A 25795-nucleotide genomic window follows, 5' to 3' on the forward strand; every position below is an offset into this window, starting at 1 on the left:
TTCTCCTTTTCCAGTGATTTTTATTTGCACATTTAATATTCACAAATCATTTTACAGATTTATTCTCTTCACAGGCTCTTTATTTATAGGAAAGATCAGGATTAAAACAGAGTATCGAAGAGGACCGAGAAATTACCAGCAGTGATGGTGCAGAGCACAAAGGCTCTAAAAGAGAACAGAGTGAACAAGAGCAGCGTGTGGCCACCTCCTACCAGGCTGGAACACTGACTTCATTAGGGCAAAGCCTTTATTTACTGTGTCATTTCTTCCCCCCACCTAGTTTAACTAAAATAGAAAGGTGTTCTATTCTCACACTACTGCTCTCTGAGGTCTTAGGAATATAGCTGGTACTACATGTGACCAGAGGCATCCCTTGACTATAAACACCTGAACAGACACGTTACATTTTGATGTGTTAACCATCCCTGTGGGAGAATTAAAATGAAAGAGGCAGAAGCTGCTTGATTCTTAAGACTGAGAAAAAGGGGAAGGGTGTATGTGTCTGGTGGTGAGGGGAGGGGAAAGAAAAGGGGCTCAAGGAGGAGTGAGGACAGCAAACCTAACTGTTCCCAATGTGCAACTGCTCTCGTGTTTTTCTCAGATGGTGCTAATACACTGCTCTAGTACTCAGGAAAAAAGAACAAGTTATTGACCTCCAGTGAGCTGTACGTTGTAAAGGCTAATAACAGGGAACATACCCTGGGGAGGGGGTATATTCATTTCATGTGCATAACAATGCAATTCAAAACTGTGTCCTACTATGATCTCAACTAATGTGTTTTCCTAGTTTAACTCAATTTGCTGTGTGACCCTGGACAATTAATCTTACTGTGCCTCAATTTTCTACCAGTAAAATGAGGACCGTACCACTTTATGTTGAAGATTGGAGGAGATGCATGAGAGCACTTAAGAATAGTGCCTGGCCAAATCAATATAAACAGAAAGCAGATTGATGGTTGCCAGGGGCTGAGGAAAAGGTTAAAAAGGGGGTGACTGCTAATGAATATGGGGTTTCTTTGTGGAAAGGAATGTTCTAAAATGAGATAGTGGTGATAGTTGCACAATTATGTGAATATACTGAAAAATCACTGAACTGTACATTACTTTAAAAGGGTGAATTTTATGGTAACGTGTATCCCAATAAAGCTGTTATAAAAAAATTCTTAAAAAAATAGAACAGTGTCTGGCACACAGTAAGTGCCCAATAAATGTAAGCTATTATTAGTAGTAATATTATTGTCACATTATTATTATTTAGCCATCCTATGACCTAATATAAGTAAATCCCTAGAAATTTTTTATTTTTAATAAAAGCCCACAGAATCTAGAAAAGTATTTCTAATTTACATATTTGCATTAACATTCACACATTTATTTCTATCCAAATTGTCTCAGAAATGAACAGTTTAATTAAGAATCACAATTTCAGTATCTTAACTCTGGAATAAAACAAGTGCATGCAACGGATGTCTGATCATATCATGATAGGCATTAGATAAATTCCAATGACTTGATGTTACCCAAGAATTTGAAATGATGGGAGATTTTCATTTTCATCTCCAGCAATAAACAGGAAGCCCAAATACAGTAAGTACTTAGATTATATAATGTACATAATTAAACCTTCAAATACAGGCTTGTTAGCCTTCTAATCACATTTTGGGGGGCCCTTTATAAAAAGACAAATAGAGTAAACAGTAAAATGCCCCTCACCTTGCCCAAAAGAAAATCCCCACCACAATGAAAAGATTCAACTCAATTCATGTAATAAGCCACTTAAGAGGCAAAAGACTTGTTGATTAACGATTGACTTTTAAGACTACACTGCACAAAGATGTTCACATCGATTGAGTTTTTATAATCTGAACAGCAATTAAATCCAGTCTTCACCTTTCCTATTGCTAAAGAATATGACAACGGAGTCTCAGTCTCAGAAGTAAGAGCAGCAAGTAATAAGCCACGATGGCAGTAATGCACCACATTAGGCAATGATGCTCACACGCTTGAATTTCATCTAAAGCATGAAACCTTCCAATTCCTGGAACAGGGTTTCCTTTGTTAGAGTCCCCTTCCCTTCTAGTCTTCCTTTCTATAATTAGCCATGTGCCTCTTCAGCGAATCAGGGAAAGTTGTGTTAAGGGTTACAACTTCGATACAGGTCTTCTGTGACAGAAAGCAATGCACTTTATTGCATATATTAAAAAAATATTTATTTATACCCTCAAACTGACCACTCATTTTCAGAAAGATAATTAAATTTCCACTTTACCCGCCTTCATTTAAATCAAATAAAACCATTCCCTGAATCACCCAAAAGCAATAGATTAAAACACAGACCAAGTTGCCTTAATATCCAATATGTATAACACCCTTCTCCCATCCTACACCCCCCCCCACAAACCCCACCAAAGTTGTAGCCTTAGGAATTTCTGACCAAATATTTAGCCTGAGTAAAATTCAGTAAAGATTTAATTCCTTTTTGAGAAGCATGATTATTTCCTTAATTTTACATTATAATCATTGGGATAGATTACAAAACAACTTTGAAAGAGACATGTTTTTAGTGGGAAGCTAGAAAATTTCAGACAATGGAAATGGATGATAATTTAGGACCAATTTCAAAATTAGAACCAGTTTCAAAATATTTTCTTTATCAATTCAACACAAACATTGGCTTTGTCCTAACAGGGTCTATTTTAAAATTTAAAAGGGAAATTGAAACAAATACAAATACATAACCAAAATATCTGGACAAGGCTGGGACAGAGGGAACCAACTTTGTAATGCTCTATAACTGAATATCACTCCAAGGACTCATTTGCCCTAGTATTGTTCACTTGGTTAATCTGGGGATGGAGAAAGTACATTTTTAAAATTACATATCTATGTGTAGGTCATCTTTAAATAGCAATGAATAAATATTTAAATTCTATGATAAAGAAAAAAATGTGGAATAAGAAATTCCTATCTTTATAAGTAACTATATATTTACAATGAATGTTTTCTGCCTGACTCCTCATCTTTGTCTATTAAGAGTTTTTCACTGCACAATTTATAGAAGGCAGCAGCTCATATTACCTTAAAGAAGCCCTGATTAGTTCAGAATCAGCCTGTCCCAGACACTCTGCTCCCTGAAAAACCTTCACACTTATGTGCATAAATAGCTGAGAATACAAGTAGGTGCACATGTGCAAAAAAGTACTTGTCTGAAGGAGAGCTAATTGGCTTTACAAATAAAGTCTAAAACCAAGAAAATAAATTGGTATTCCCTAACCCCAAAAAAATACCTAATGAAAAAACTGCTAAGCCCACTATGAAAAAGTGGCAACTGTAAACTCAACTCATCCTGTCATGCTCTAAGCATAGTTGTTCTATGAATCAGCCATCAGAACACTAAATCCCTCCATGTTCACATGGTTAAATGCAGCCTTTGATTTAGCTTTACTTTCTAGTTAGAGGCCAGACTGCACAGAATATCAAGAAACTCCTTATAGCTATGCTGTATCCAAACTACCTCATTCTACCTTTAAGAGAAGGTGCCCACATAATAATATGTATTAGGGACATACCATCTAAATTTCTGAGGTCTTCTACTTGGATAAGTTCAAGCATTGGTCCACTGAGAGCTTCAGTCAAAGGAGAATTACATGTTGACTGATAACATCTTAGCTTACATATGCAGAACTGGGGAGTAATGTTAAAAATTAGAGTGTCACTGAGCTGCTATCAAGCATGGCAGAAAGGTGACTATACAGAAAGACTAAAAAAAAACCCTATGTTTTAGATGTCTTTTTTTTTTAAAGCAACAAGTGCAGAATTTTCCCTAATGAAAATCTGAATTTTGGTTAGTGCATGTTTTCTCCTCCCACATCTATGAACCCTCTTCCCAACCTCTGTCATTGTCTTTTTTAAGAGAAATAAAATAGATTATCCCTTCTTATTTATGAAAAAAGAGGCATATTCTAATAGTCATAAGGCAATATGTTTAAGAGCTGCACCTGAACTGGTATCCTCAAAACTGAAAATATAGTTACCAACTCTATTCAACTTGCAGGATGTACCCATGTGCTTTCCGAGTCATTGGTTGTCACCCAAATGGACCACAGTGACCCCATCATGCCTTAAGGAGGCATTATACTGTGTGTGCTATGCACACGTATTTTAAAGATATAACATTAAGAGGGAAAGGACAGCCTTTCAAACATCACTTCCTTACATAAATGGTGACGGTGCTTTATGGCTCCCTTTTAATCTCCTTACATACCCAGTTACCAAATACCTCCAAAATGAGACAAAAGAGGGCCAGAGGCAAAGCTTCATGGTGAATTGCATCTTTTGAGATGAGCTCTGAATTCTCTGGTTTTTAATTTCCATTTCCTGGTTTACTGAGGAGTGAAGGTGAGAATCATCCAACTGATGACAAAATAAAACAAGAAAACAGGATAAACAGCAAGGGCTTTGCGATTTGGAGGCTGGCTATCAGCAAGAAAAGCTGTAGAGGCTAAACAAAACAAAACAAAAAGGAATATTTAATATAAAAAGACTGTCACAACTACTAACATTTACTAAACTTGAATGTGTTTGGCATAGTCTGGGACACAGAATTATATACACAAATTCAGTTATATTTGTGATCCTCAGAGAAAAAGGCATTTGGCAGCATAGTCTTCCAGATAGCTGAGGACTGCCTGTTTCAAGCATGTAAGCTTTGAAAGGTTTCAACAATTTTAGATGGAAACCTTTCTAAAAGGGGATCTGAGAAGTTACTGAACTGTGCTGAATAGGCTTACAAAGCTCCAATGGCAAATGGCCTCACATTGCTGTGTTTTTTGAGTAACTGTTCTTATTATCAGCTCTTTTTTTTTTCTTTCAGCTCTTTTTTGGAGTATAATTGCTTTACACTGTTGTGCCAGTTTCTGCTGTACAACAAAGGGAATCAGCTGTATTTATACATATATCCTCATATCCCCTCCCTCCCATGACTCCTTCCCACCTTCCCTATCCCATCCCTCTAAGTCATCACCCATCGAGTTGATCTCCCTGTGTTATTCAGTAGCCTCCCACTAGCTATCTATTTTACATTTGGTAGTGTATATATGTCAATGCTACTCTCTCACTTCGTCCCAGCTTCCCCTTCGCCCCCTTGCCCACCCCGTGTCCTCAAGTCTGTTCTCTACATCTGCATCTTTATTCTTGCCCTGTCACTAGGTTCATCAGTACCATTTTTTTAGATTCCATACGGTATTTGTTTTTCTCTTTCTGGCTTACTTCACTCTGTATGACAGACTCTAGGTCTATCCACCTCATTACAAATAACTCAATTTCATTCCTTTTTATAGCTGAGTAATATTCCATTGTATATATATGCCACATCTTCTTTATCCATTCATCTGTTGATGGGCATTTAGGTTGCTTCCATGTCCTGGCTATTGTAAATAGTGCTGCAATGAACATTATGGTACATGTTTCTTTTTGGATTATGGTTTTCTCAGGGTATATGCCCAGGAGTGGGATTACTGGATCAAATGGTAGTTTTATTTTTAGTTTTTTAAGGAACCTCCAAACTGTTTTCCATAGTGGCTGTACCAACTTACATTCCCACCAACAGCGCAGGAGAGTTCCCTTTTCTCCACACCCTCTCCAACATTTATTGTTTCTAGATTTTTTATGATGGTCATTCTGACTGGTGTGAGGTGATACCTCATTGTAGCTTTGACTTGCATTTCTCTAATGATCAGTGATGTTGAGCATCTTTTCATGTGTTTGTTGGCCATCTGCATGTCTTCTTTGGAGAAATGTCTATTTAGGTCTTCCACCCGTTTTTGTTTTTGTTTTTTTTCTTTTTTAAAATTTATTTTATTTTATTTATTTACAATAAACTGCATATATTTAAAGTGTACAATTTGATATTTTTTTATTAGTAATGTATATATGGCAATACAAATCTCCCAATTATCAACCCCCCCAAACTCCACCCCCCCCCACCCCCCGCCCTGCTTTCCCCACTTGGTGTCCATGTTTGTTCGCTACAATCGTGTCTCTATTTTGGCCTTGAAGACCGGTTGATTTGTACCATTTTTCTATATTCCGCACTTATGTGTTAATATATCATATTTGAAACTATTTTCTTATTATGTCAGATATGCAGTTGGAAAACATGGTCCTGAAATTTGGTTCCACCCATTTTTGGATTGGGTTGTTTGCTTTTTTGATATTGAGCTGCATGAGCTGCTTGTATATTTTGGAGATTAATCCTTTGTCAGTTGCTTCATTGGCAAATATTTTCTCCCATTCTGAGGGTTCCTCTTTTAGATGTCAACCCTCTTGTCCATCCAGGAAACACCTATTCATCTTTTTACTCACTGATAATCACCTTTCAAGGAAATCTTTCCTGAACAACCATCTGGTATCCTGCCATCTCAAGTAAACTGCCCACTTACCTCTTCTGTGTCCCCACTATACCCTGCACAGACTTTCATTGCCCACCTGGAAAACTTTATTGCTCTTAAGTGTTTACATGCCTAGACTGTGAACTTGGAAGACAGAGACCATGCCTAGCACAATGCCTGACACATAGTTTATGCTTAACACATATTTGCTGAATTACAGGAATCTCTCTCTAAGATTCTACTTGCTGAACCACTGTGAGCCTGGATACTGGATAACTAAGCTATTCAGAACTACATGTATGGTAAATTATCAGACTTTGAGTAAGGGAATGAAGGGCTCTTCCACCAGTAGTTAAAGCACCCAAGTCTTTGGAATATCAATTCTGACATTCTCAGACCTTACTTTTGGATTACTCCTTGGCTTTTAACCAGGTTCCAGAGCAAAGAGATGTTACTGCACATAAAAATATTAGGCAGTCTCTCTATCCCATTAAAAAGAAGCTAGTGATCACATCCAGTTTAAGGTGGAATTTTAAGATTATTTTAGGAAAGTACAAACAATGAGCAAATCACATTCACTGCCACTGCTCTAGGCTCTCACTAATCTTTAGCAGACTTCTCTACAGAAGCAGACAAGTACTATATACTGATACTTAACCTATACTGGGAGGTAGTATAGTACAGTTCTAAACAGGTATGTGATCTGCTAGGGTTTGAAACTTGATTCCCCTATTCACTAGTTATGTGTCCTAGGGCAAGCTGCTTAACCTCTCTGTGTCTGTCCCTCATCTATGAAAATGGGACCAATAATTACAGTTTTTATTTATTAGGGGTATTGTGATGGTTAAATGGGATAATACATATGAAGTACAACAGTCCCTTGACTTCAATAAGTAATTGATAAATGCTGGCTATTATTAAGATTAATTTGTCAGGAAAAGACTCAAGTCATTTCTCAAGTCACCTATGCCTCCTACATGCCAGGACTAAGCTTGGTCTAGTGTCATCTCCTTTCCCAACCCTATCCATTATTTAAGGATTGAAAAAAAAGAAAAAAAAAAAAAAAGATGTGACTCTCCACATCTCGGGAGTCCAGATAGCCAACTCAGATAAGATGGACATTACCCGTACTGAGAGCAGATGGTTCTATGGATGACACTGGCAACATCATTCACATGTGACTTACAAGTTACACTGCTCCCCATCTGATCTTCATCTTTAACTCATGTTTTGGTCTGCTCTGCTACTGTAGAGATAAGTAGGTTCTTACCTACTATAGACCAGGCAAACATCACGATCACCACAAAAAGCCGGACCATGAAGTTTATTGGTCCTGGTTCAGCCAAAAGTACCAGCCGGCAAACCAGCATTGCCACCGTCAGGGGAAGTATACAGTAACCCAGCACACAGAGGCTCTGAAAAAAAGATCTAAAAAACAACATATATCCATAAAGATCATAAATACAGCTGATCTGTATCATGATATAGTTTATTACACAGGTTTCTATGTATCATGGATCGTTACCTTCCTCCAGATACATAATACCTATACCCTAATGTAGATTTTATAAGGATAGGCCTCTGTATTAAACATATGCTTCAGTTTTTATCTCCCCATACTCTCCCCCTCTCTGCTTAAACTCCTTAAGAGTCAGCCATCTAGGATCTAGGTGATCTACTTTAATTCCTAGAGACCTCCTTCTCCCACTGAACCTCTAAGATAGTGTTTCTTAATCTTTTCTGGTTTACAGACCTATCTGAGAATTTGTTGAAAGCTATGCACCATCTGTTCCCAGACAGACATAATCTTCTAACACAAAAAATTCTGCCTGTGATTTCAGGGGCTAGAGAGAGCATCTGAAGCTTATCAAAGGACCCAAGATAACTTAAGGTAATTTAATTCAACTAGGTAATCTTTGTTCAGTGGTTTTAAGAGAACTTTCTCTTTGGCTCTCATTTATTTTGATTTTTCTTTCTGAAAAATACATAACTAGCCAAACTTCCTTAAAAATCTAAGATATGCAACCTGGCAAGGGAAAAAGGATACATTTTAATAATACTCACATGTTTCCTCCAAGAAGTTTTGAGTTCAGGGTGATGGTAACTGCACCAAACCAGACAATGACAAACACTTCTGCAAACTGGGGCCCTCCATCTTTTTCGCTATCTACAGAGCCTCTCTGTAGCATTCTGTGACAAGGAAATGGCATGAGAATTGCCTAATCTTTTATTTAGAGCAACATACTTAAGGCATGGGTTCTCAAACTTTGAATCAGGGAGCTGCCCTATACCCCACCTGAAGATCTATAATATGTAGGTTGCACAAAAAGGAAAATGCCTGAAGTATATGGCAAGGCTCCCTTATTTCAAATTGCAAATGCCTCAGGACAACTAGGGGTACTCCATTTGACCTCGTGGGAATACTTAAATGGATTAATGAAGACCTTTTTTGGTTAAATAGAGGGTATAAACTGAAGGGCTAAATGTGCCTCACAGACATGAGGTTGTTGTTCCATGTAATACTTAAAATGGTCTTAAATTCAAGTTGATGTTATTTTAAAATTGGGAGGCTTCACATAAAAATAAGTATTTCTGGATTTTCTTGAAGAATCAGAAGAGTTTCTAACACTGGGCCTGCATTCTTAAATGGAAACAATCAGGTGAAGTTGACATCAGCAGATTCCTTCACCAGGGCTTCTGGTCACCAATTCACAACGCACGCATGTACACATTTGAATTTGTAATCCTTGGGTTAAGGTTCTAGTTCTGGCATTTAAAAATGGAAAGAGTCTATAAACCTATTTAGTGGTTGATTTTTTTTGGGGTGGGGGTACACCAAGTTCAATTATCTGTTTTTATACACATATCCCTGTATTCCCTCCCTTCCTAGTGGTTGATTTTTTAAAATCAAAACATACAGATTATCACTAAAAGGCTTTGCTGAAACTGAGTAATTGAACAGTCACTTAAACATCCTAAGAATTTTACAGATGTAAACTGTTTTGAATTTTGGACTTAGAACATCTGTACTCTGTGTCATTTTCTTTCAGTAACAGAACAAGTAACATCAAGCTCACAGCCTCTTCTTACTACAAAGTATAGAGAAGTCACACAGTAAGTCTTGCCCTGCTATGCTATTTGCCAGTACAGGCTTTTGTATTCTATGGTTCTGCATACTCCATTCCAAGTCCCAACAACCCGATGTCAAGAATGCTGGCCTTCATCACTTGTTGTCTGGAACTCCTATTGCTTCAGCATGGTATGATGGAAAGAACATTAACTGGCCTGGAAGGCAGAAGACTCAGATGTTGATCCTAATTCTGTCACTAGATATGGAAACTGGAGCAAATCACAATGTCTTGGGACTAAAATTTTCTTCTCTGCAGATAAGTGGGATTAAACTCCATAATCTCTAAGGTTAATGTTTCAAAACTAAAAAAGTATATGCTCAGAGCTTCTAATATAAACCCTTTCATCAAGGCACTGGATTGTTTCCCTTGATATGGTTATTAAAGGCAGAAGATAGAGCACTCCACATTTTTAGCTAAATTACCATGTGCTTGACTTACATTTAAAAATGGGTAGAGAAGCCAAGTAAGAAAATTATTGAGTTTAAAACCAACCTAAAAGGTTAGGCCTGGAAAGGACCCTCAACCATCTCCTTTTATAGATATGGAAAAGGAGACCCAAAGAGGTTAGGTGGGAAGATATGTATAATAATCACAGAGGTAGAGAATGGGCAGTCAAGGAAACCTGAGGTTGAATTCCAGGTCCACCACTGATTACGTAACCCTGGTTCAATCCTCAATCTCTTTGAAACTGAGCTTGTTTGTCAAAAGAGGAAAATAATATTCACTTCCCATTAGGATGATAAGATAAGAGAAGGTATTTAAAAGTTTTCTGTAAGCTGAGAAAAATCATTATACAAATTCTGGTTATTAGTGGCCCAAAGTCACTCTGCTGATAGCAAAGTTAAGATGAGAACTCAGAACTGAATCCTAGTGCAGTGTTTTTTCCACTCTACCAGTGGTTAATATTCCCCTCTCCAGTGGCACTTTGCTTTCCTTCTTCTGTCCTCTACCTTTACACACAATGCATATGGAAAAGATAACACTTTGAAACATGATCTTGCTTTGAACTCTACCACTTCTATTCTAATTTATTCTCACATACTTTTAGTAACATTTTAAAAGAATTATGTTTGCAAATAAACAGTGCTTAAACCTATAGATACTTAATTCACTTAGCTTAATGATGGGGAGGTACAGGAGTGTGAATAAATGTTGAATAGAAATGGCTAAAACAGGATAAGGAGTCATTGGTAAACGAAGGTGGGCATAATTTTCACATCTTTAAATTTCATCACTCTTTGAATTGATCTAGAAAGCTACTTGACTTTTTAGATTTAAATATATAAGGAAAAACGAAAAGACAAAAAATAAATATATATATATATATATATATATGAGTACAACATGTCATAAAAGTCCTAAATGAAATATTCAGTCAAAATCCCCTTCAATTCTGAAACTCCACGAAAGTCTAATCTATCTCAAATGACAAAGAAAGGAAATATAAGTACTTACAATGCAAGTGTCACACAAAGGATCAAAGGGCCCCATAAATCCCCTACAAGAAAAGACAGAAGATTGTTAAGACACAACCATATATAGTATTTTCTGTCTTTATTCCAATATGTACCTCCCTTGCTCTTGGAATTCAGACATGAAGGCTCTCTCTGCCTGCCCAAGCCTTCCCACCTCTACTATCCCTCTACTGGCCCCTCCCGCTCCCCAATTCTGAATGCTCTTTTTCATATATCCTTTAAATTTTGTTCACTTCATATCTCACAAATCACCCCTCTCCCCACCTACTAAACCACATTCCAGCATGCTATAAAGACCAATGGGCAAGGAGTCAAAGGACTTAAGTGCCCTACCCTGCACCATCAAAAAGAAGACTAAAGCCAAGTCACTTCACCAATCTGAGACTACATTAGACAAGGCAAGTATAATCAGGCTTACCTCACAAATATGAAAAATGAAACTGAGAAGAAGTGATGTGCCCAAGTTTACATAAACAGTTAAATGTGAGGGTGGGACCAGAACCTAGAACCAAAACCAGAATCTTCCTACTACATAATTCTACAATAATTCCTACTACAGAATCCTTTCCACTCTGCAACACTGCTTCCCTTTCATAATTACTACATTGAACTAGTACAGAATTGCTGTTCTTATATGTGAAAAAACAGCCCAACATTGGTAATTTCATTAAATGTTAACAAAGAACATGAAAACTTTTTGAAAACTATACAGGCTCTGCCAACATCAGGTCTAAGCACAGTGGTTCTCAATCAAAAGCTGTTGGGTGATTAATACACCAATAGTTCAGTAACATACAGCTTAAAAAAAAACAAACATACAGCTTAAAGCACAATTATCTTCCTAAAATAATGTGAAAAAAGGTACATATACCACTTCTAACTTTAACCTCACTTGTACATAACTTTACCTGAAAGAAATATGCATTTGTATATACTTACAGTGTCTTTTTTCTAATAAGTAACTTTGATACCACTGTGGAAAGTTTGTAAAAGATGTAAAAAAAGAAAAACCATAATCCTAACACAGTAATAAACTATTGTTTATTAAACAACAAATTGTTAGATTTTTAAATTTATCAACTGAAAAGATGAATTCAAGTACAGTTGACATTAATACAGTTTTTTTAATGCTCTGAAGATTGTTTTTAATTTGTAAAAAATTCATAACAGTATTTTAAAACTACTTTTATTCTTGTGAAATACATAAAACACAAAATTTACTATTTTAGTCACTTTTAACTGTACAGGCATGGAGTATATTCATTGTTGTGTAAACATCACACCATCCATCTCCAGAACTTTTTCATCTCCCAAACTGAAACTCCAACCAATTAAACAATAACTCCCCAATACCCCGTCATTTCTTGACAACCGTCATTTTACTTTGTCTCTGTAAATATGACTACTCTAGGTATCTAAGTGGAATTATACATTTCCTTTTGTGTCTGGCTTATTTTACTTAGCATATGTCTTCAAGGTTCATCCATGTTTTAGCATGTATCAGAATTTCACTCCCTTTTAAGGATGAGTAATAACCCATTCATATATGGTATATACCATGGTGTATATAACACACTTTGTTTACCCATCCACTCACTGATAGACCTAAGAATTGTTTTCACTTGCTGCTATGAACACGGATGTACAAACATCTGTTTGAGTCCCTGCTTTCAATTCTTTTGGTTATACACCCAGAAGCAGAAGTGCTGAATCATATGGTAAATCTATACACATAATTTTTTGAGGAACCACCATGCTGTTTTCCACAGTGGCTGTACCATTTTACATGCCCACCAGCAATGCACAAGGGTTCCAATTTCTCCACGTGTTATTTCCTGTTTCCTTGATAATAACCATCCTAATGGATTTGAAGTGGTAACTCATTGGATAAGACAGCTTTTCTGAGGAAGAAACTTCAACCTCAGAAAAGTTAACTGTCTTTTTTTTTTAATTTTTTTTAATTGAAGTATAGTTGATTTACAATGTGTATTAGCTTCAGGTGTACAGCAAAGTGATTCAGTTATATATATATAAATATATAAAATGTTTTCACATTCTTTTCCATTATAGGTTATTACAAAATACTGAGTAAAGTTCCCTGTGCTATACAGTAAGTCCTTGTTGGTTATCTATTTTATATATAGTAGCATGCACATGTTAATCCCAAACTTCGAATTTATCCCTTTCCCACCCTTTCCCTTTGGTAATCAAAAGTTTGTTTTCTATGTCTATAGGTCTGTTTCTGTTTTGTATATAAGTTCATTTGCATCATTTTAAATAGATTCCACATATAAGCAATATCATATCATATATATGTCTTTCCCTGTCTTGCTCACTTCACATAGATGATAATCTCTAGATCCATTCACGCTGCCACAAATGACATTATTTCATTCTTTTTTATGGCTGAATAATATTCCAATGTATAAATATACCACATCTTCTTTATACATTCATCTGTCAATGAACATTTAGGTTGTTTCCATGTCTTGGCTATTGTAAATAGTGTTGCTGTGAACACTGGGTTGCACGTATCTTTTTTTTGTCTTTTTGCATGTATCTTTTTGAATTATGGTTTTCTCCAGATATATCCCCAGGAATAGGATTGCAGGATCACATGGTAGCTCTATTTGTAATTTTTTAAGGAACCTCTATACTGTTCTCCATAGTGGCTGTACCAATTTACATTCCCACCAATAGTGTAGGAGGGTCCCTTTGTCTCCATACCATCTTCAACATTTATTATTTGTAGACTTTTTGATGATGGCCATTCTGACTGATGTAAGGTGATACCTCACTGTAGCTTTGATTTTCATTACTCTAACATTAGTAATGTTAGGCATCTTTTCTTGTGCCTCTTGGCCATCAGAATAGTTAACTGTCTTTTCCAAGATCACACAGCTAGTGATGGAACTACTATTCAAACACAGATTGGTCCATGCGCTTTCCACAATATACCAGCTGTAGCAAATCATGTGTCAATTTCAACCCACAATGTACTATGTTGAAAAAAGATTCTCACGCTGCATCCAATCACCACACAGTGACGGCACATTTGCCATATATTTGACATCCCTATATTACAGCTGAAATGCTGCCAAAATAGAAGGTACACTCATGTACAACATCATTGCTACTATTCTCAAGCAACTGATTCAATTTTTTTCTGATAAGAGGTACTAAGAAAAACCAAGAATGCTTGAAAAGAAAAATAAAAGGTCTAACAATTTTAAGAATAAATTCTAAATAACAGTATAATTTTCTGCAAACACTGTTTTGGAACTCATAAAGAAAACAGTCAACAGACTAAATGATTGTTTTGAAAATACAAATGTCAATAAAGTACCACTAATTTGTTAATTCTTTAATGGGTATTAGGTATTATTCTAATTTAAAATTTAAACATTTTGCCTTTCCCTTGGAGATCATTAGCTCTTTGGCTGAACAAAGTCCCTATGTGTTTGCCACCTTCAGAAATATTTTTTGCAGTGTCTATTATAGCAGGTGAGAACTTTTTTCAAAAATTTCTTTTATATATTTTTTTCATCCTGCAAAATGATATCAGTTTTATTAACACAGAGCCTTTGCCTTATAAAGTACTTATGATAAGGTATGATGAGAAACAGCAAAGCCTCAAAATCCTCATATACTTACAATCTCTCAAAAGAGTATTACTTTTCCTTGGGTACAGAACATGCATGAATTTTTTCCCAACAGCTTTTAGATCACGCATCTGAAAGACATAAACAACTTTTTGTATTGTGATGACCAAGGTTGCCAAGCAGCCCCCTCACTTAATTTGCTAAGATTTCTTTTATTTCAATCTCCTGGGAGCCCTTCATAGAATTTTAGAGCTATAACTCCAGTTTAATTCCTCCACTATACAAACAAACCAGAGAGGTGGGGTTTTTCTATTAACTCCTTTTTCTATTAACTTTTCCTACTAACTCCTTAAGGCAACATCTAATTCTTTTACTACATTCATCAGTTCTGTTTTGATTTTTTAAACTCCACGAAAAAGAAATACAGCCCTCCTAATATGTTACTTAAAGAAATGAAAATAACAGCACTAGTAAAATGCTCTGCAAAACACAGCATCTAACTGTCAGTTCATACATGATGAGGTCACAAGGGCCAATCAGCCTGCTCCCAAGCTATCACATTCTTCACAATATGTAAAGTCAATTAATTTTGAACATTCCCATTCATTCTGGTAAATAAATCCTAGAAGCCAGATTTAAAAAATCAAGACATTTGAAGAAGGGTGCAGTCATACAAATATAACCTCTCAAAATATAGTTCAGGTAATTCTGTCCTAGTTTTTTCACCTAGAAATTTCTTCATGTCATTAATAGTTCTTTGTAAACATGATTTTTAATGGTTGTTTACCATTCTACCACACAGATGTGACATAATTTACTTAACCAATTACTCTTCTGTTCAACTTTCCCCCATTATAAAGATTGCTGTAACAAACATCTTTGTATAAATATTTTTCTGTATTTAAAAATATTTTTGTATTAAAAAATTTTTTGCTTATACTATACCTAGAGAAGCAGAATTATCACCTTAAAAAGATTGGACATTTTAAGTTCCTTAATATCCATTATAGCCAAACTGCTTTCCAAAAAGGCTGTACCAAATTATTCTCTAGGGGAGAATCTTAAATTTCAATAAATAAAACACAATGAAAATCAGTGAACCAAACAAAAATATTACGAAGTGCTATTAGTTATTTAGTCCCATGACACTGAACAGAAGTTCTCTCAACTTGTCTAACTTACAATGGTATTCTGAACAGATTCATTTAATGTGGAGCTGTCAAATTCCCGAATGCGAGATCTCACAGGAATGGTGATTTCTCCTTCCACAGGGATGTCTTGTGAGATAGATATATCTGAAAGGCCTGCAAACTGAGAAGAGTTAGGGTAAAAAATTTAAAGCCTGTAATAAACTGCGGAATTCCCCCAAAGACATCATCATTTCCCAGAGAGTAGGACTATGTGTTTTTAAAGTAAGGTTTTAGCTCACCAGACACTGAACAATGCAGTTGACTAAAATTCCCAAATGCTTATTTCTTTTAACTTAAAGGAGGATATGGCATATAACAGAAAAAATTATAAAGTCAATGGCATAGACTTTCTTGCCCTCAAATATTTGGTTTCTTTCAAGCATGAAATCTTAACAGGACATAAGCTAGTAAGATGGCAGAGCTATTAAAAAAGTGACCTTTCAGTGATCACATCTTAGAACAGCCACGATTCTGTTGCACTTCTGCTCCTTAATGGGCTCTAGTGGCCTCTACTGGCTAAAAAGGACCATTATGCGAAATCTAAAGGGAAACCGGGAAGGACATGGAAATAGCAGAACACATCATTATTTATACTCTTTTTACTAGATTATTGGCAACCACAGATCAAGTAACATTTCCAAAGTGAACTGCAATATTGTAAACTTTTAAACTGTTACATTCATATGCCAAATTTGATTATTGTGACTGAAACTCTAGAATCTTCAAGTTCCTAAGAAAACAGAAGCAATCCCTTCTCATATGGTTTTTGGCCCAATGTTTAGTGAGCAACAGTTACAGGTAAATGAAATAGAAGACAGTATACTAAAATTTTAGGAAGAATAAGGTTGTTCAAAGAATTTAAAGAAAAACAACTTTTCAATCACACTCTTAATAAGAGAAATGCAAATTAAAACTACTTGAAAATTCTTCACCTGTTAGACTGTCAAAAATCCAAGTCTGACAACACACTCTGCAAGTGAAGCTGAAGGGAAAAAGCACTCATATGCTGCTGGTGGGGAGGCAAAATGGTACTAGCCCCTATTGAAGATGAATCTGGCAATATCTAGTAAATTTATATATGGATTGCTCACCACTTTTAAGAGTCTAAAGATAAAGTGGTAAAAATACAAATATATATATATATATATATATATATATATATATATATATATATATACACACGCAGGCTCTTCATTACAACCTACTTGTAAAAGCAAAAAAAAAAAAAAAAACTGAGAATAGCCCAAATGCCCATCAACAGACAACTAGTTGAATAAAGTATGGTATGTCCACATAATCGAGTGCTATGCAACTGTAAGAAGGAATGGGGATATCTCTAAAGAACTATTCTAGAGTGTTAAATTAAAAAGAATGTGGAGAAAAGTTTGTATACATGCTACCATTTAAGAAAGGAGGGAATACATACACACACACACACACAATCTGAATGTTATCTTTTAAATATAGGAAATAAGTCATGTAATATGACTTAAGTCACATGCAATGTAAGAAATGTCATAGATTTTTTTTAAAGAGGCTTTCTATTTAGGAAAGGAGGGAATAAGGTGGAGGAAACAAGGAGAGAAGTTACTCTTCTTGGAATACACATTGTTCTGTACATATGACTTGAAATCATAAATAATTATGAGACAAAATTAAAATCTAAAAGCAGTCCCTAAATCTGAAAGAAAAATGAAACAAATGAACCTACTGAATTAAATACACAGCCACACAGAGAGCAACTATTTCAAGTGACTTTACAACACTGTAATATGACTTCCAATTAGAATGCAGAAATCTGGAATGAGCATCCCATCCACTAGAGCAACAAGAAAAAGCTAAATTAACTACAAAATCATAACTTTTCTTGAACCCATCAGAGACCTGAGATTGTACAGCAACCAAGCAGCATGAATGAAATCTAAGGAAAGATAGGCACTTCCAAGAAGAGATGGGACACGAGCACTGGCTAATATGTAGCAAATCACAAGACAACACTGGGCATCACACAGACAGTTAAGAATTCAGCTAAAATTTTAAATGAATTGCTAAAGACCAAGTGTGGATTGGTATGAAAGTACAGCATCCCTGGAAACATTAGACACAGGAGGAGTTCACATCCACTTGCAGGTTCTTCTCCACAGACTTCCACTGGTCCAGATGTTGGGGAGGGGAGCAGCTGCCTCTTCTGAGGAAAGCACAGAGCCGAGCTCAGACCCTTCTCCCCTACAGAAAAAGAGCCTTAAAGCTGCTGGGGGAAGATCAACAAACCCTCTTGTCTCCAGAGCACAGGTGAAAACCCACTGTAGCTGGTGAAAGGGAAAAGACAAACCTCGTTTCTCCTGGGGGAAGGGTGGGAAATCATCCTGAAGCCAGACTATTAAGAGTCTCCTTCAGCTGGGGGAGAAACAGGATCACTGAGAAAGTCTCACCCGGGAGACTTAGGGACACATGACCTGCCTAAGGCAGAGACTGGACCAAAACAACAAAGAATCCCCACATCCCAGGTCCCTACCACCAGGCTAGCAAGTATGGAGTAACAAGCAACAGCAATCTAGTGGTAAGGGAGGGGCTAGAGCTTGGAAAGAAACCCACTATTTTACGCAGGGGCAAAGGGAATGCAGAAAACTAAGCATGCAGAAGGAACATTAATAAAAACACTGGGAAAACCAACTTAGTGCCCACCCTAAGCACAAGGTAATGGGAGAGGAATTTGAAGCTGATGATGCATTGAAGGTTCCCATATCAAGTACAAAACCCGAATACAGTTCAATTCCTTATTAGATTGACTTAACCTCCATAGTAACAACTTAGCAGAAGAGATGTGCCATTTCCAGGCAGTCTCTGTTATACATGATGGTCAGCAATCAATAAAAAAAAAAAAGTACTCCTTCCCCATAAACACACACACACATGGGAAAACAACCCACTGTGACAAGACAAAGCAATTAAACCAGACTCTGAGGTGACCCAGATGTTAGAATTTCAGAAGAAAAATTTACGATTAATATGATTAATATGCTAAAAGGCTCTAGTAGAAAAGATATATGCATGAATGATGGTGAATTGCTGCAAAGAGATGCAAACTGTAAGAGTCAAATGGTAATGCTAGAAAAAAGTGAATATAGTAACAGATGAAGAATGCCTTTGACAGCCTTATCAGTAGATTCAACAGAGCCAAACAAATAAATCATCGATAGGTCAGTGAAAATTATCTAAACAAAAACAAAGAGTTAGAAAAGAAAAAACACACACATATCAAATCATTGTATTGTACATCTTAAACTTGTATGATGTTATATGTCAATCTCAATAAAACTAGAAAACAAAAAGAACACCCCAAAACAGAATAGAGCACGCAAGAGCTGTGGGTCAATACTAAATAGTCTAATTTGTATATTATTGAAATCCCACAAGAAGAGAGAGATAATGGATCTGAAAAAATATTTGAAAAGATAATGGCTGAACTGTTTTCCAAAAATAATGGAAGACATCAAATGACAGATCCAAGCCCAGAAAACCCCAATCAAGATAAATACCTAAAGACAAAACAAAAGCAAATACCCACAAACCTAGACACATTCACACTACTGAAAACCAAAGATAAAGAGGAAAACCTTGAAGGCAGCCAGAGAAAAAAGACATTGCAATCAGAGGAAAGAGATAACAGAGGTCCTCCACTCCCCCAGACAAGAGGAAAGATAACAGACATCCTCCACTCCCAAAGCCAAAACGAATCTAAATATAATCAAGCCTCTAGATCTTAGAGTTTACAGGAAATATGTGGACAGAGGCACATGCTAAAAAGACCATAAGGATACAATCAGCCAAATACAGAAAACGGAGAATTCTACAAGAGAAATGACTGAATTTAAACAAATAGATTACATTAAAAGAAGGAGAACACATATATTAAAAGAGACTTATTAACCAAATGCAATTTGTTGACTTTGGATCCTGATTTGGACAAATTGTAAAAGCACATTATTTTTTGAAAATTGGGACGTTAACAGAAATTAGATGATATTAAGGAGTTATGTTATGTGTGATAACGAAGAAAACAAAGAAAAAGTCATTACCTATTAGAGAAACATACAAGTATTGATGGGTAAAGTGATACGTCTGGGATTTGCTTTAAAACACTCACAAAAGATCATGAAAGACAAGGAAAGACTGAAGAACCATTACAAACTAAAGGAAACTAAAGAAAAATAAGTAAATACAATGTGAGATTCTGGATAAGATCCTGGAACAAAAAAGGACATTCGTGGAAATCCTGATAAAATTCAAATAAAATCTGTAGTTTAATAGTGTTGTACCAATGTTAACTTCCTGGTTCTGATCACTGTACAACAGTTACATACAATGTTAACACTAGAGGAAGCTGGGTGAGGGGTATACAGGAACTCTCTGTACCATTTTTGCAACTTTTCTGTAGGTCTAAAATTAGTTCAAAATAAAAAGGTTAAAATACTCCAGGAAAAAATATGGTGGGGAAATAAATAAGAAGAGCAGAATGTTGATAGGTATATGGGATTCTTTATACTATTCTTTATTTTATTTAAATATTTGAGGGACTTCCCTGGTGGCACAGTGGTTAAGAATCCCCCTGCCAATGCAGGCGACATGGGTTCAATCCCTGGTCCAGGAAGATCCCACATGCCGCAAAGCACCTAAGCCTGTGTGCCACAACTACTGAGCCTGAGCTCTAGAGCCCACAGAGCCCGTGAGCCACAACTACTGAGCCCTCATGCCACAACTACTGAAGCCCACGCACCTAGAGCACGTGCTCCACAACAAGAGAAGCCACTGCAATGAGAAGCCCACGCACTGCAATGAAGAGTAGCCCCCGCTTGCCGCACCTAGAGAAAGCCCACCCGCAGCAACAAAGACCCAATGCAGCCAAGTAATTAATTAAAATAAATATTTGAAAGCTTTCATAATAAAATGGTAAAATATATCACTTCCTTGTTTCTGCCATTCCCTCAAACTACTCTCCTCTTCTCTGATCAAAGTGCTCTGAACTCTCCCACTCACTTAATCCTTAGTAATCTACACTAGTCTTCCCACAACTTTACTGACATTGCTAATAGTGATCTCATAATCAAGAAGTACAAGAATCTGGGGACTTCCCTGGTGGTCCAATGGTTAAAACTCTGCGCTTCCAACACAGGGGGGCATGGCTTTGACCCCTGGTCAGGGAACTAAGATCTCACATGCTGCAGGGTGCAGGCAAAAAATAAAAAATCAATAAAGCCTGCAATTAAAAAAAAAGAAATACAAGAATCCTTTCTCGGTTTCACCCGCTGAATATTCTTCAGCACTTAATGTGTAAACTACCCCGTTTTGAGGTCATTATTCTCTCTTACTACTATGACACTGCCCTTTCAAGCTCCAGGACTGCTTGTCTTGAGTTTTCTTGCTGCCTGCTACCGCTAGGGTAGGCAGGGCAGTGCAGTGCAGAAGGAATGGGCTTTGAAGCCAAACAGGGCTTTGCCCTCCCTTGGAAACAACACTGCTACAAGAATTAGATAACATCTGCATGTCACCTAGCACACAGTCAATGCTCAACATGTGGTATCTGGAGAGCCTTTGTTAAGAGTGCAAGCTCCTGGAGGCAGGCAGCCTGAGTTCAAATTCTAGCTCCCTACTACCTGTGTGACAATGAGCAGATTCCTTTTCCTCTATGTGCCTCAGTTTCCTCATCTGTAAAATTGAGATAACAGTACCATCATCACAGGGTTGTCCTGAGGAAGAAATGTATTAATACAAGTAAAGCACTTAGTGGCAGGCTCACAGCAGGGGCTAGAGTAAGACCTCAGGTTCAAGATTCCCAGGAAGTCAATTCAGGTTCTGTCACTGTTGTAGAATAAAGTATTTGGCTAGCCTTTGTCCCCTGTTCCTGGGAGGCAGCCTCTAAACCCCTGGGATTTCCTAAATGACAGTGATATTTTTGTTATTCATAGTGGGCCCTGACAGTTTGGCTAATAGATGAGTCCTGGAAGACCCCTAGTTTATGCTAATGAGATGACTCACCATGGGGGCTAACCACTCCTAAAAGACCAAACACAAGATTAGAGGATTGGGGGTTTGAGTTCTATGATACAAACCTGGCCTCTTGGGAGCGGAAGAGTCAATGAGCCAGTTAACCACACCTACATAATGAAACCTCAATAAAAACTCTAGATATGTGGGTGAGCTTCCCTGGTTGGCAATATTCTGCATATTGTCACACATCTATGTATCAGGAGGGTAACAGGGTCCTATCCTGACTCCACAGAGAGAAGACAAGGAAGCTCTGTGTTAGGGAACGTCTCAGACCTCAACCTACGCATCGCCCCCTTTTGCTGGTTTGGATTGTATCCTTTTGCTTTAATAAAAGTGTAACTTAAGTATAGCATTGTCCTGAGTTCTATGAGTCATTCTAGTGAATTACTGGGAGCAGCAGCACCACCACCACCACCTGGGAGCTTATTAGAAATGCAGAATCTTAGGCCTCATTCCAGATCTACTAAATCAGAATCTGCAATTTAACAAGATTCCCCAGATGACTGCTATGCTCGTTAAAGTTTGAAAAGCACTATCTTAGACACATTCTCCTTAGCACTGCAAATCCTCGAGGATTCTGCCTTTCTCAAATCTTCATATCTGCCACTGCTGTAGTCCAGGTAGCCATCAATTCTTCCCAGATGTACTGCAACAGTTGCACTGATATCCTAGATTCCAGACATTCCCCATGGTACCTCTTCCTATTATGTTGTCAAATTCATGATTTAAAACCCTTCCCTCTTCAAAAATTTCCACTGGCTCCTTGTTGCCTGTTAAACCTCTCAGCATAGTAGTCAATAAGAAGAAATAATACTTACTGCATGATTATTATGTGCCAGACACTCTACCAAGTGTTTTATGTGTATTAACTCATTTAATCCACCCAACAACCCTGTAAGTATTACTTTATCTCCATTTTACTGATAGGGAAACTGAGGTATGGAGGGGTTTGGTAATTTCCTCAATGTCCCACAGCTAGTTAAATGACAGAGCATAGAACCAAACCTAGGCAATTTGATCCCAGAGCACACATCCATAACCACTGTTCCATAGAGCCTCCCTAATTTAGTAACCTTATCTTTTAAGGTTTACCTCCTAATACCTCCCTGTGCTTCAGCCAAAGTAATCTCTCTGTTATTCTACAAACACATTAGCACCTCCTAACCTCTGTACCTTCACCAATGAAAGGCTGTGTAGCATTTCCGGAAATAGTCTTGGTTTCAAAACCAGACCTAAGTTCAAATTTCAGCCTGGCCGTCCTAGGGAAATCATCAAATCTGTCTGAGTCTCAACTCCTCACCTGCAAGTAAAACATACTTTAAAAACCACCTAACTGAAATAGTTGCTGTGAAGTTTAGAAAATATGCATAGGATGTCTAGCACAATCCTGGCACATAGCAGATGATCAATCATTGATAGCTCTTATGCTCACCTACAATTTCAAATCCTACCCATCCTTTGAGGCCCCCTCAAATATAACTTCTATCATGTAACTTGCTCCATCACACCAACTAGATATGACAGCATCATCTTTTAAATTTTGTTAATATTTTATGTGTAACTTTCTTATATACTGTCTTATTTTAGCATTATACATTTGTCTTATCCCTACAAATTAGACTGTAAGCACCATAAGGACAGGACATTTGTATTCCCTAAGGCAACTAGCATAGTGTATTACACACTGTGGGAGTTCAATAAACACTGTTGAATAGAAGTAGATTGGATACTGAGTAAGGAGTAACCAGAACCACTAAAATTAATTGGGGGAAAGCTTCATAAAAGAGGAGCCGGGCAGTTTAGATGAAAGACAGGAACTAAAAACCGTAGCACCTGTAACTATGTCATACCAGGCACTATGCATATATTAGTTCATTTAGTACTCTAATTCTCTGGTGACTTACTATCCTCATTTTCTAAATGAGGAAGCTGGGATTCAGAGTGACTTCCTCAAGGTCACAAGTACTCCATGAGAACTTGGACCTACTCACTCTCTTTCACTGTTGTATCCCCAGTGCCTAAAAGAGTACCTAGAACATAGTGGATGCTCAATAAATATTTGTCAAATGAATGAAGAGATGAACAAATAGAGCTAGTAAGCAGAACCAAAACTATAATCAGTTTCACCTGACTCCCAGGTCAGTACTATGTTAAGCTGCCAATTTAAAACAGAGAAAAGGGATGTACCATTTATTGAGCAACTACTATATAACTAAACACTATTTGGTACATAACTAAACGTTGTTTGGGAGCAGGGATTGGGGGGCAGAATGTTGAGTGGACTACACTCCTCAGTTATGGCACTGATTGTATTAGACATTTCACATAATTTTTGTCACTTCAATTTCCTAAAAACTCTGAGACAGATATTTTTATCTCCATTTTACAGATGAAGAAACACTCTCCAGGAAATAAATGATTTGCCCAAATTCATACAAGCGGCAGAGTGGGTGATTCCAGGCCAAGTAACTTTAACTCCAAAGCCTGTGTTCTTAAATACTTGTCTAGGCTTTGGACTTGTAGTACTTGCAATAGAAATCTTATCTTTTGCAGAGACAGAAGCAAGGGAGCATCATGAAGAGGACTGCAAGGAGCTGCGACAGGGAGGGCAGGGATTAAACCAAGATGACTGGGGCAGTGAGCAAATCAATAATCAAGTTATAACGTCCCATGGGAAGCAATCTCTCATTAATCCCAGAATGCTGCTACTCCAACAAGGGCTATTAACAAGTCTCGATCAAATGAGGGGACGGCAGATGCAAAGATACTTAAATCTCCTAAAGCTCAGCATTTAACAAGATGCAGGGGACGAGGACAAGTCATGGGAGTCTGGGAAAGGAAAGTGAATGAGAGTGTCACAAGAAGGTGTGTAAAGAACGAGGAGGGGAGTGGGGGGCGGAGAGGGGAAGCGCTTAGCCCAAAGAACAGGTGGAGTGTTGGGACCGATTCTGGTATCAGGTACAGGAAGGGCCTGTCGTGAGGTTGGGATTCCGGCTCTCTGAGGCCACGAGTCCGTCACCTGGCTTCCTTAAGGGGCACTCTGCCTCACCCTCGGTCCCTTTTGTCGCAGAACCCAAGCTCACCAGGGGCCTGGGCGTTGCTGTCCCCGGGTCTCCTGGAGACTCCGCCGCTTCCGCCATCTTGGCCCTCCTTCTCCCGGGTCGCTCCCACAGGCCTTTGCGGAACCTGAGACGTGGAGGCCGCGGCCCGTCAGTGCGTCTGCGCGTGGCGGTTGCGTCACCGAAAAGCGTCTAGCAGTTGCTGGCAGCCCCGGCCCTTGGCCCTCGGCCCTCCGCCCTCCACCCTCCTCCCTCGTCCTCTGGGTGTAGGGCAGGGATCCACGTCGCCTCACTTCGTTTCTTCGGAGCCACGGGTCTCCCTAGACACACTCCCTTTTTAACATTCAACCCCGATTCTCAGCGTGCTCCGTTAGCCGCAGGACCGCCGTTTCCTTCTTTCCATCTCTCCCACCTCTCCGCGACATCCCCCATCCCCAACCCCCGCTGCCAGCGCCTGCTTCCGGCTCTCAGCGCCTGCTTCTCTCAAGAGGAGACTGGGGGGGGGGGGGGGGGTCGCACCCCACCCCAGCACTGCACCTTAGGGAAAAGCCTACCCCTCCCCCAGCGACCGAGAGACTTGTTTCCCAGATGCTGAAAGGGAGGAAGCCCACCTTACCAACTGCTCCCTCCGCTGTCGCCCCCGCCTGAATGATTCCCTGCGCTTCTCATCCCTCTACCTAGCGGCTTCCCACTTCCTCGATTGTTATAAGCTTTTATACCGTCTCCACACTGACCTGCAGAATTAATTTTCTCCCTCACCCCCTTGGGGACGAGATGGTGGGGGGGAACTTCTCTGTATACACTGGCCAAAATTTTAATCCGATCATAATTTACAAAGCGATCTAGGGCAAGTACTGAAGATGTTCGAGGCCGAAAGAGAGTGGTTATTGTAAGAATAACT

The 25795-nt window shown here is 38.1% G+C and overlaps 1 protein-coding gene across 2 annotated transcripts; it reads right to left on the minus strand.

The window, feature by feature from the left end:
- On the minus strand, positions 1-25257 carry YIPF6 (Yip1 domain family member 6). Of its 2 annotated transcripts, XM_057718431.1 has the most exons (7): positions 24919-25257; positions 15780-15908; positions 14650-14728; positions 10976-11018; positions 8454-8579; positions 7660-7817; positions 1-4501 (listed from the first exon to the last, which is right to left on the minus strand). In XM_057718431.1, the coding sequence occupies exons 1-7, from the start codon at positions 24973-24975 to the stop codon at positions 4383-4385; spliced, it is 711 nt and encodes a 236-aa protein (XP_057574414.1). In that variant the 5' UTR covers positions 24976-25257; the 3' UTR covers positions 1-4382. The 2 variants fall into 2 exon arrangements, with proteins under 2 accessions (XP_057574414.1, XP_057574415.1); XM_057718432.1 differs by lacking the exon at positions 15780-15908 and having other exon boundaries at positions 24919-24994.
- Positions 25258-25795: the final 538 nt, after the last annotated feature.

This window comes from Hippopotamus amphibius, chromosome X (assembly GCF_030028045.1).
Source record: "Hippopotamus amphibius kiboko isolate mHipAmp2 chromosome X, mHipAmp2.hap2, whole genome shotgun sequence".
In the NCBI taxonomy this organism is placed as follows: Eukaryota; Metazoa; Chordata; class Mammalia; order Artiodactyla; family Hippopotamidae; genus Hippopotamus; species Hippopotamus amphibius.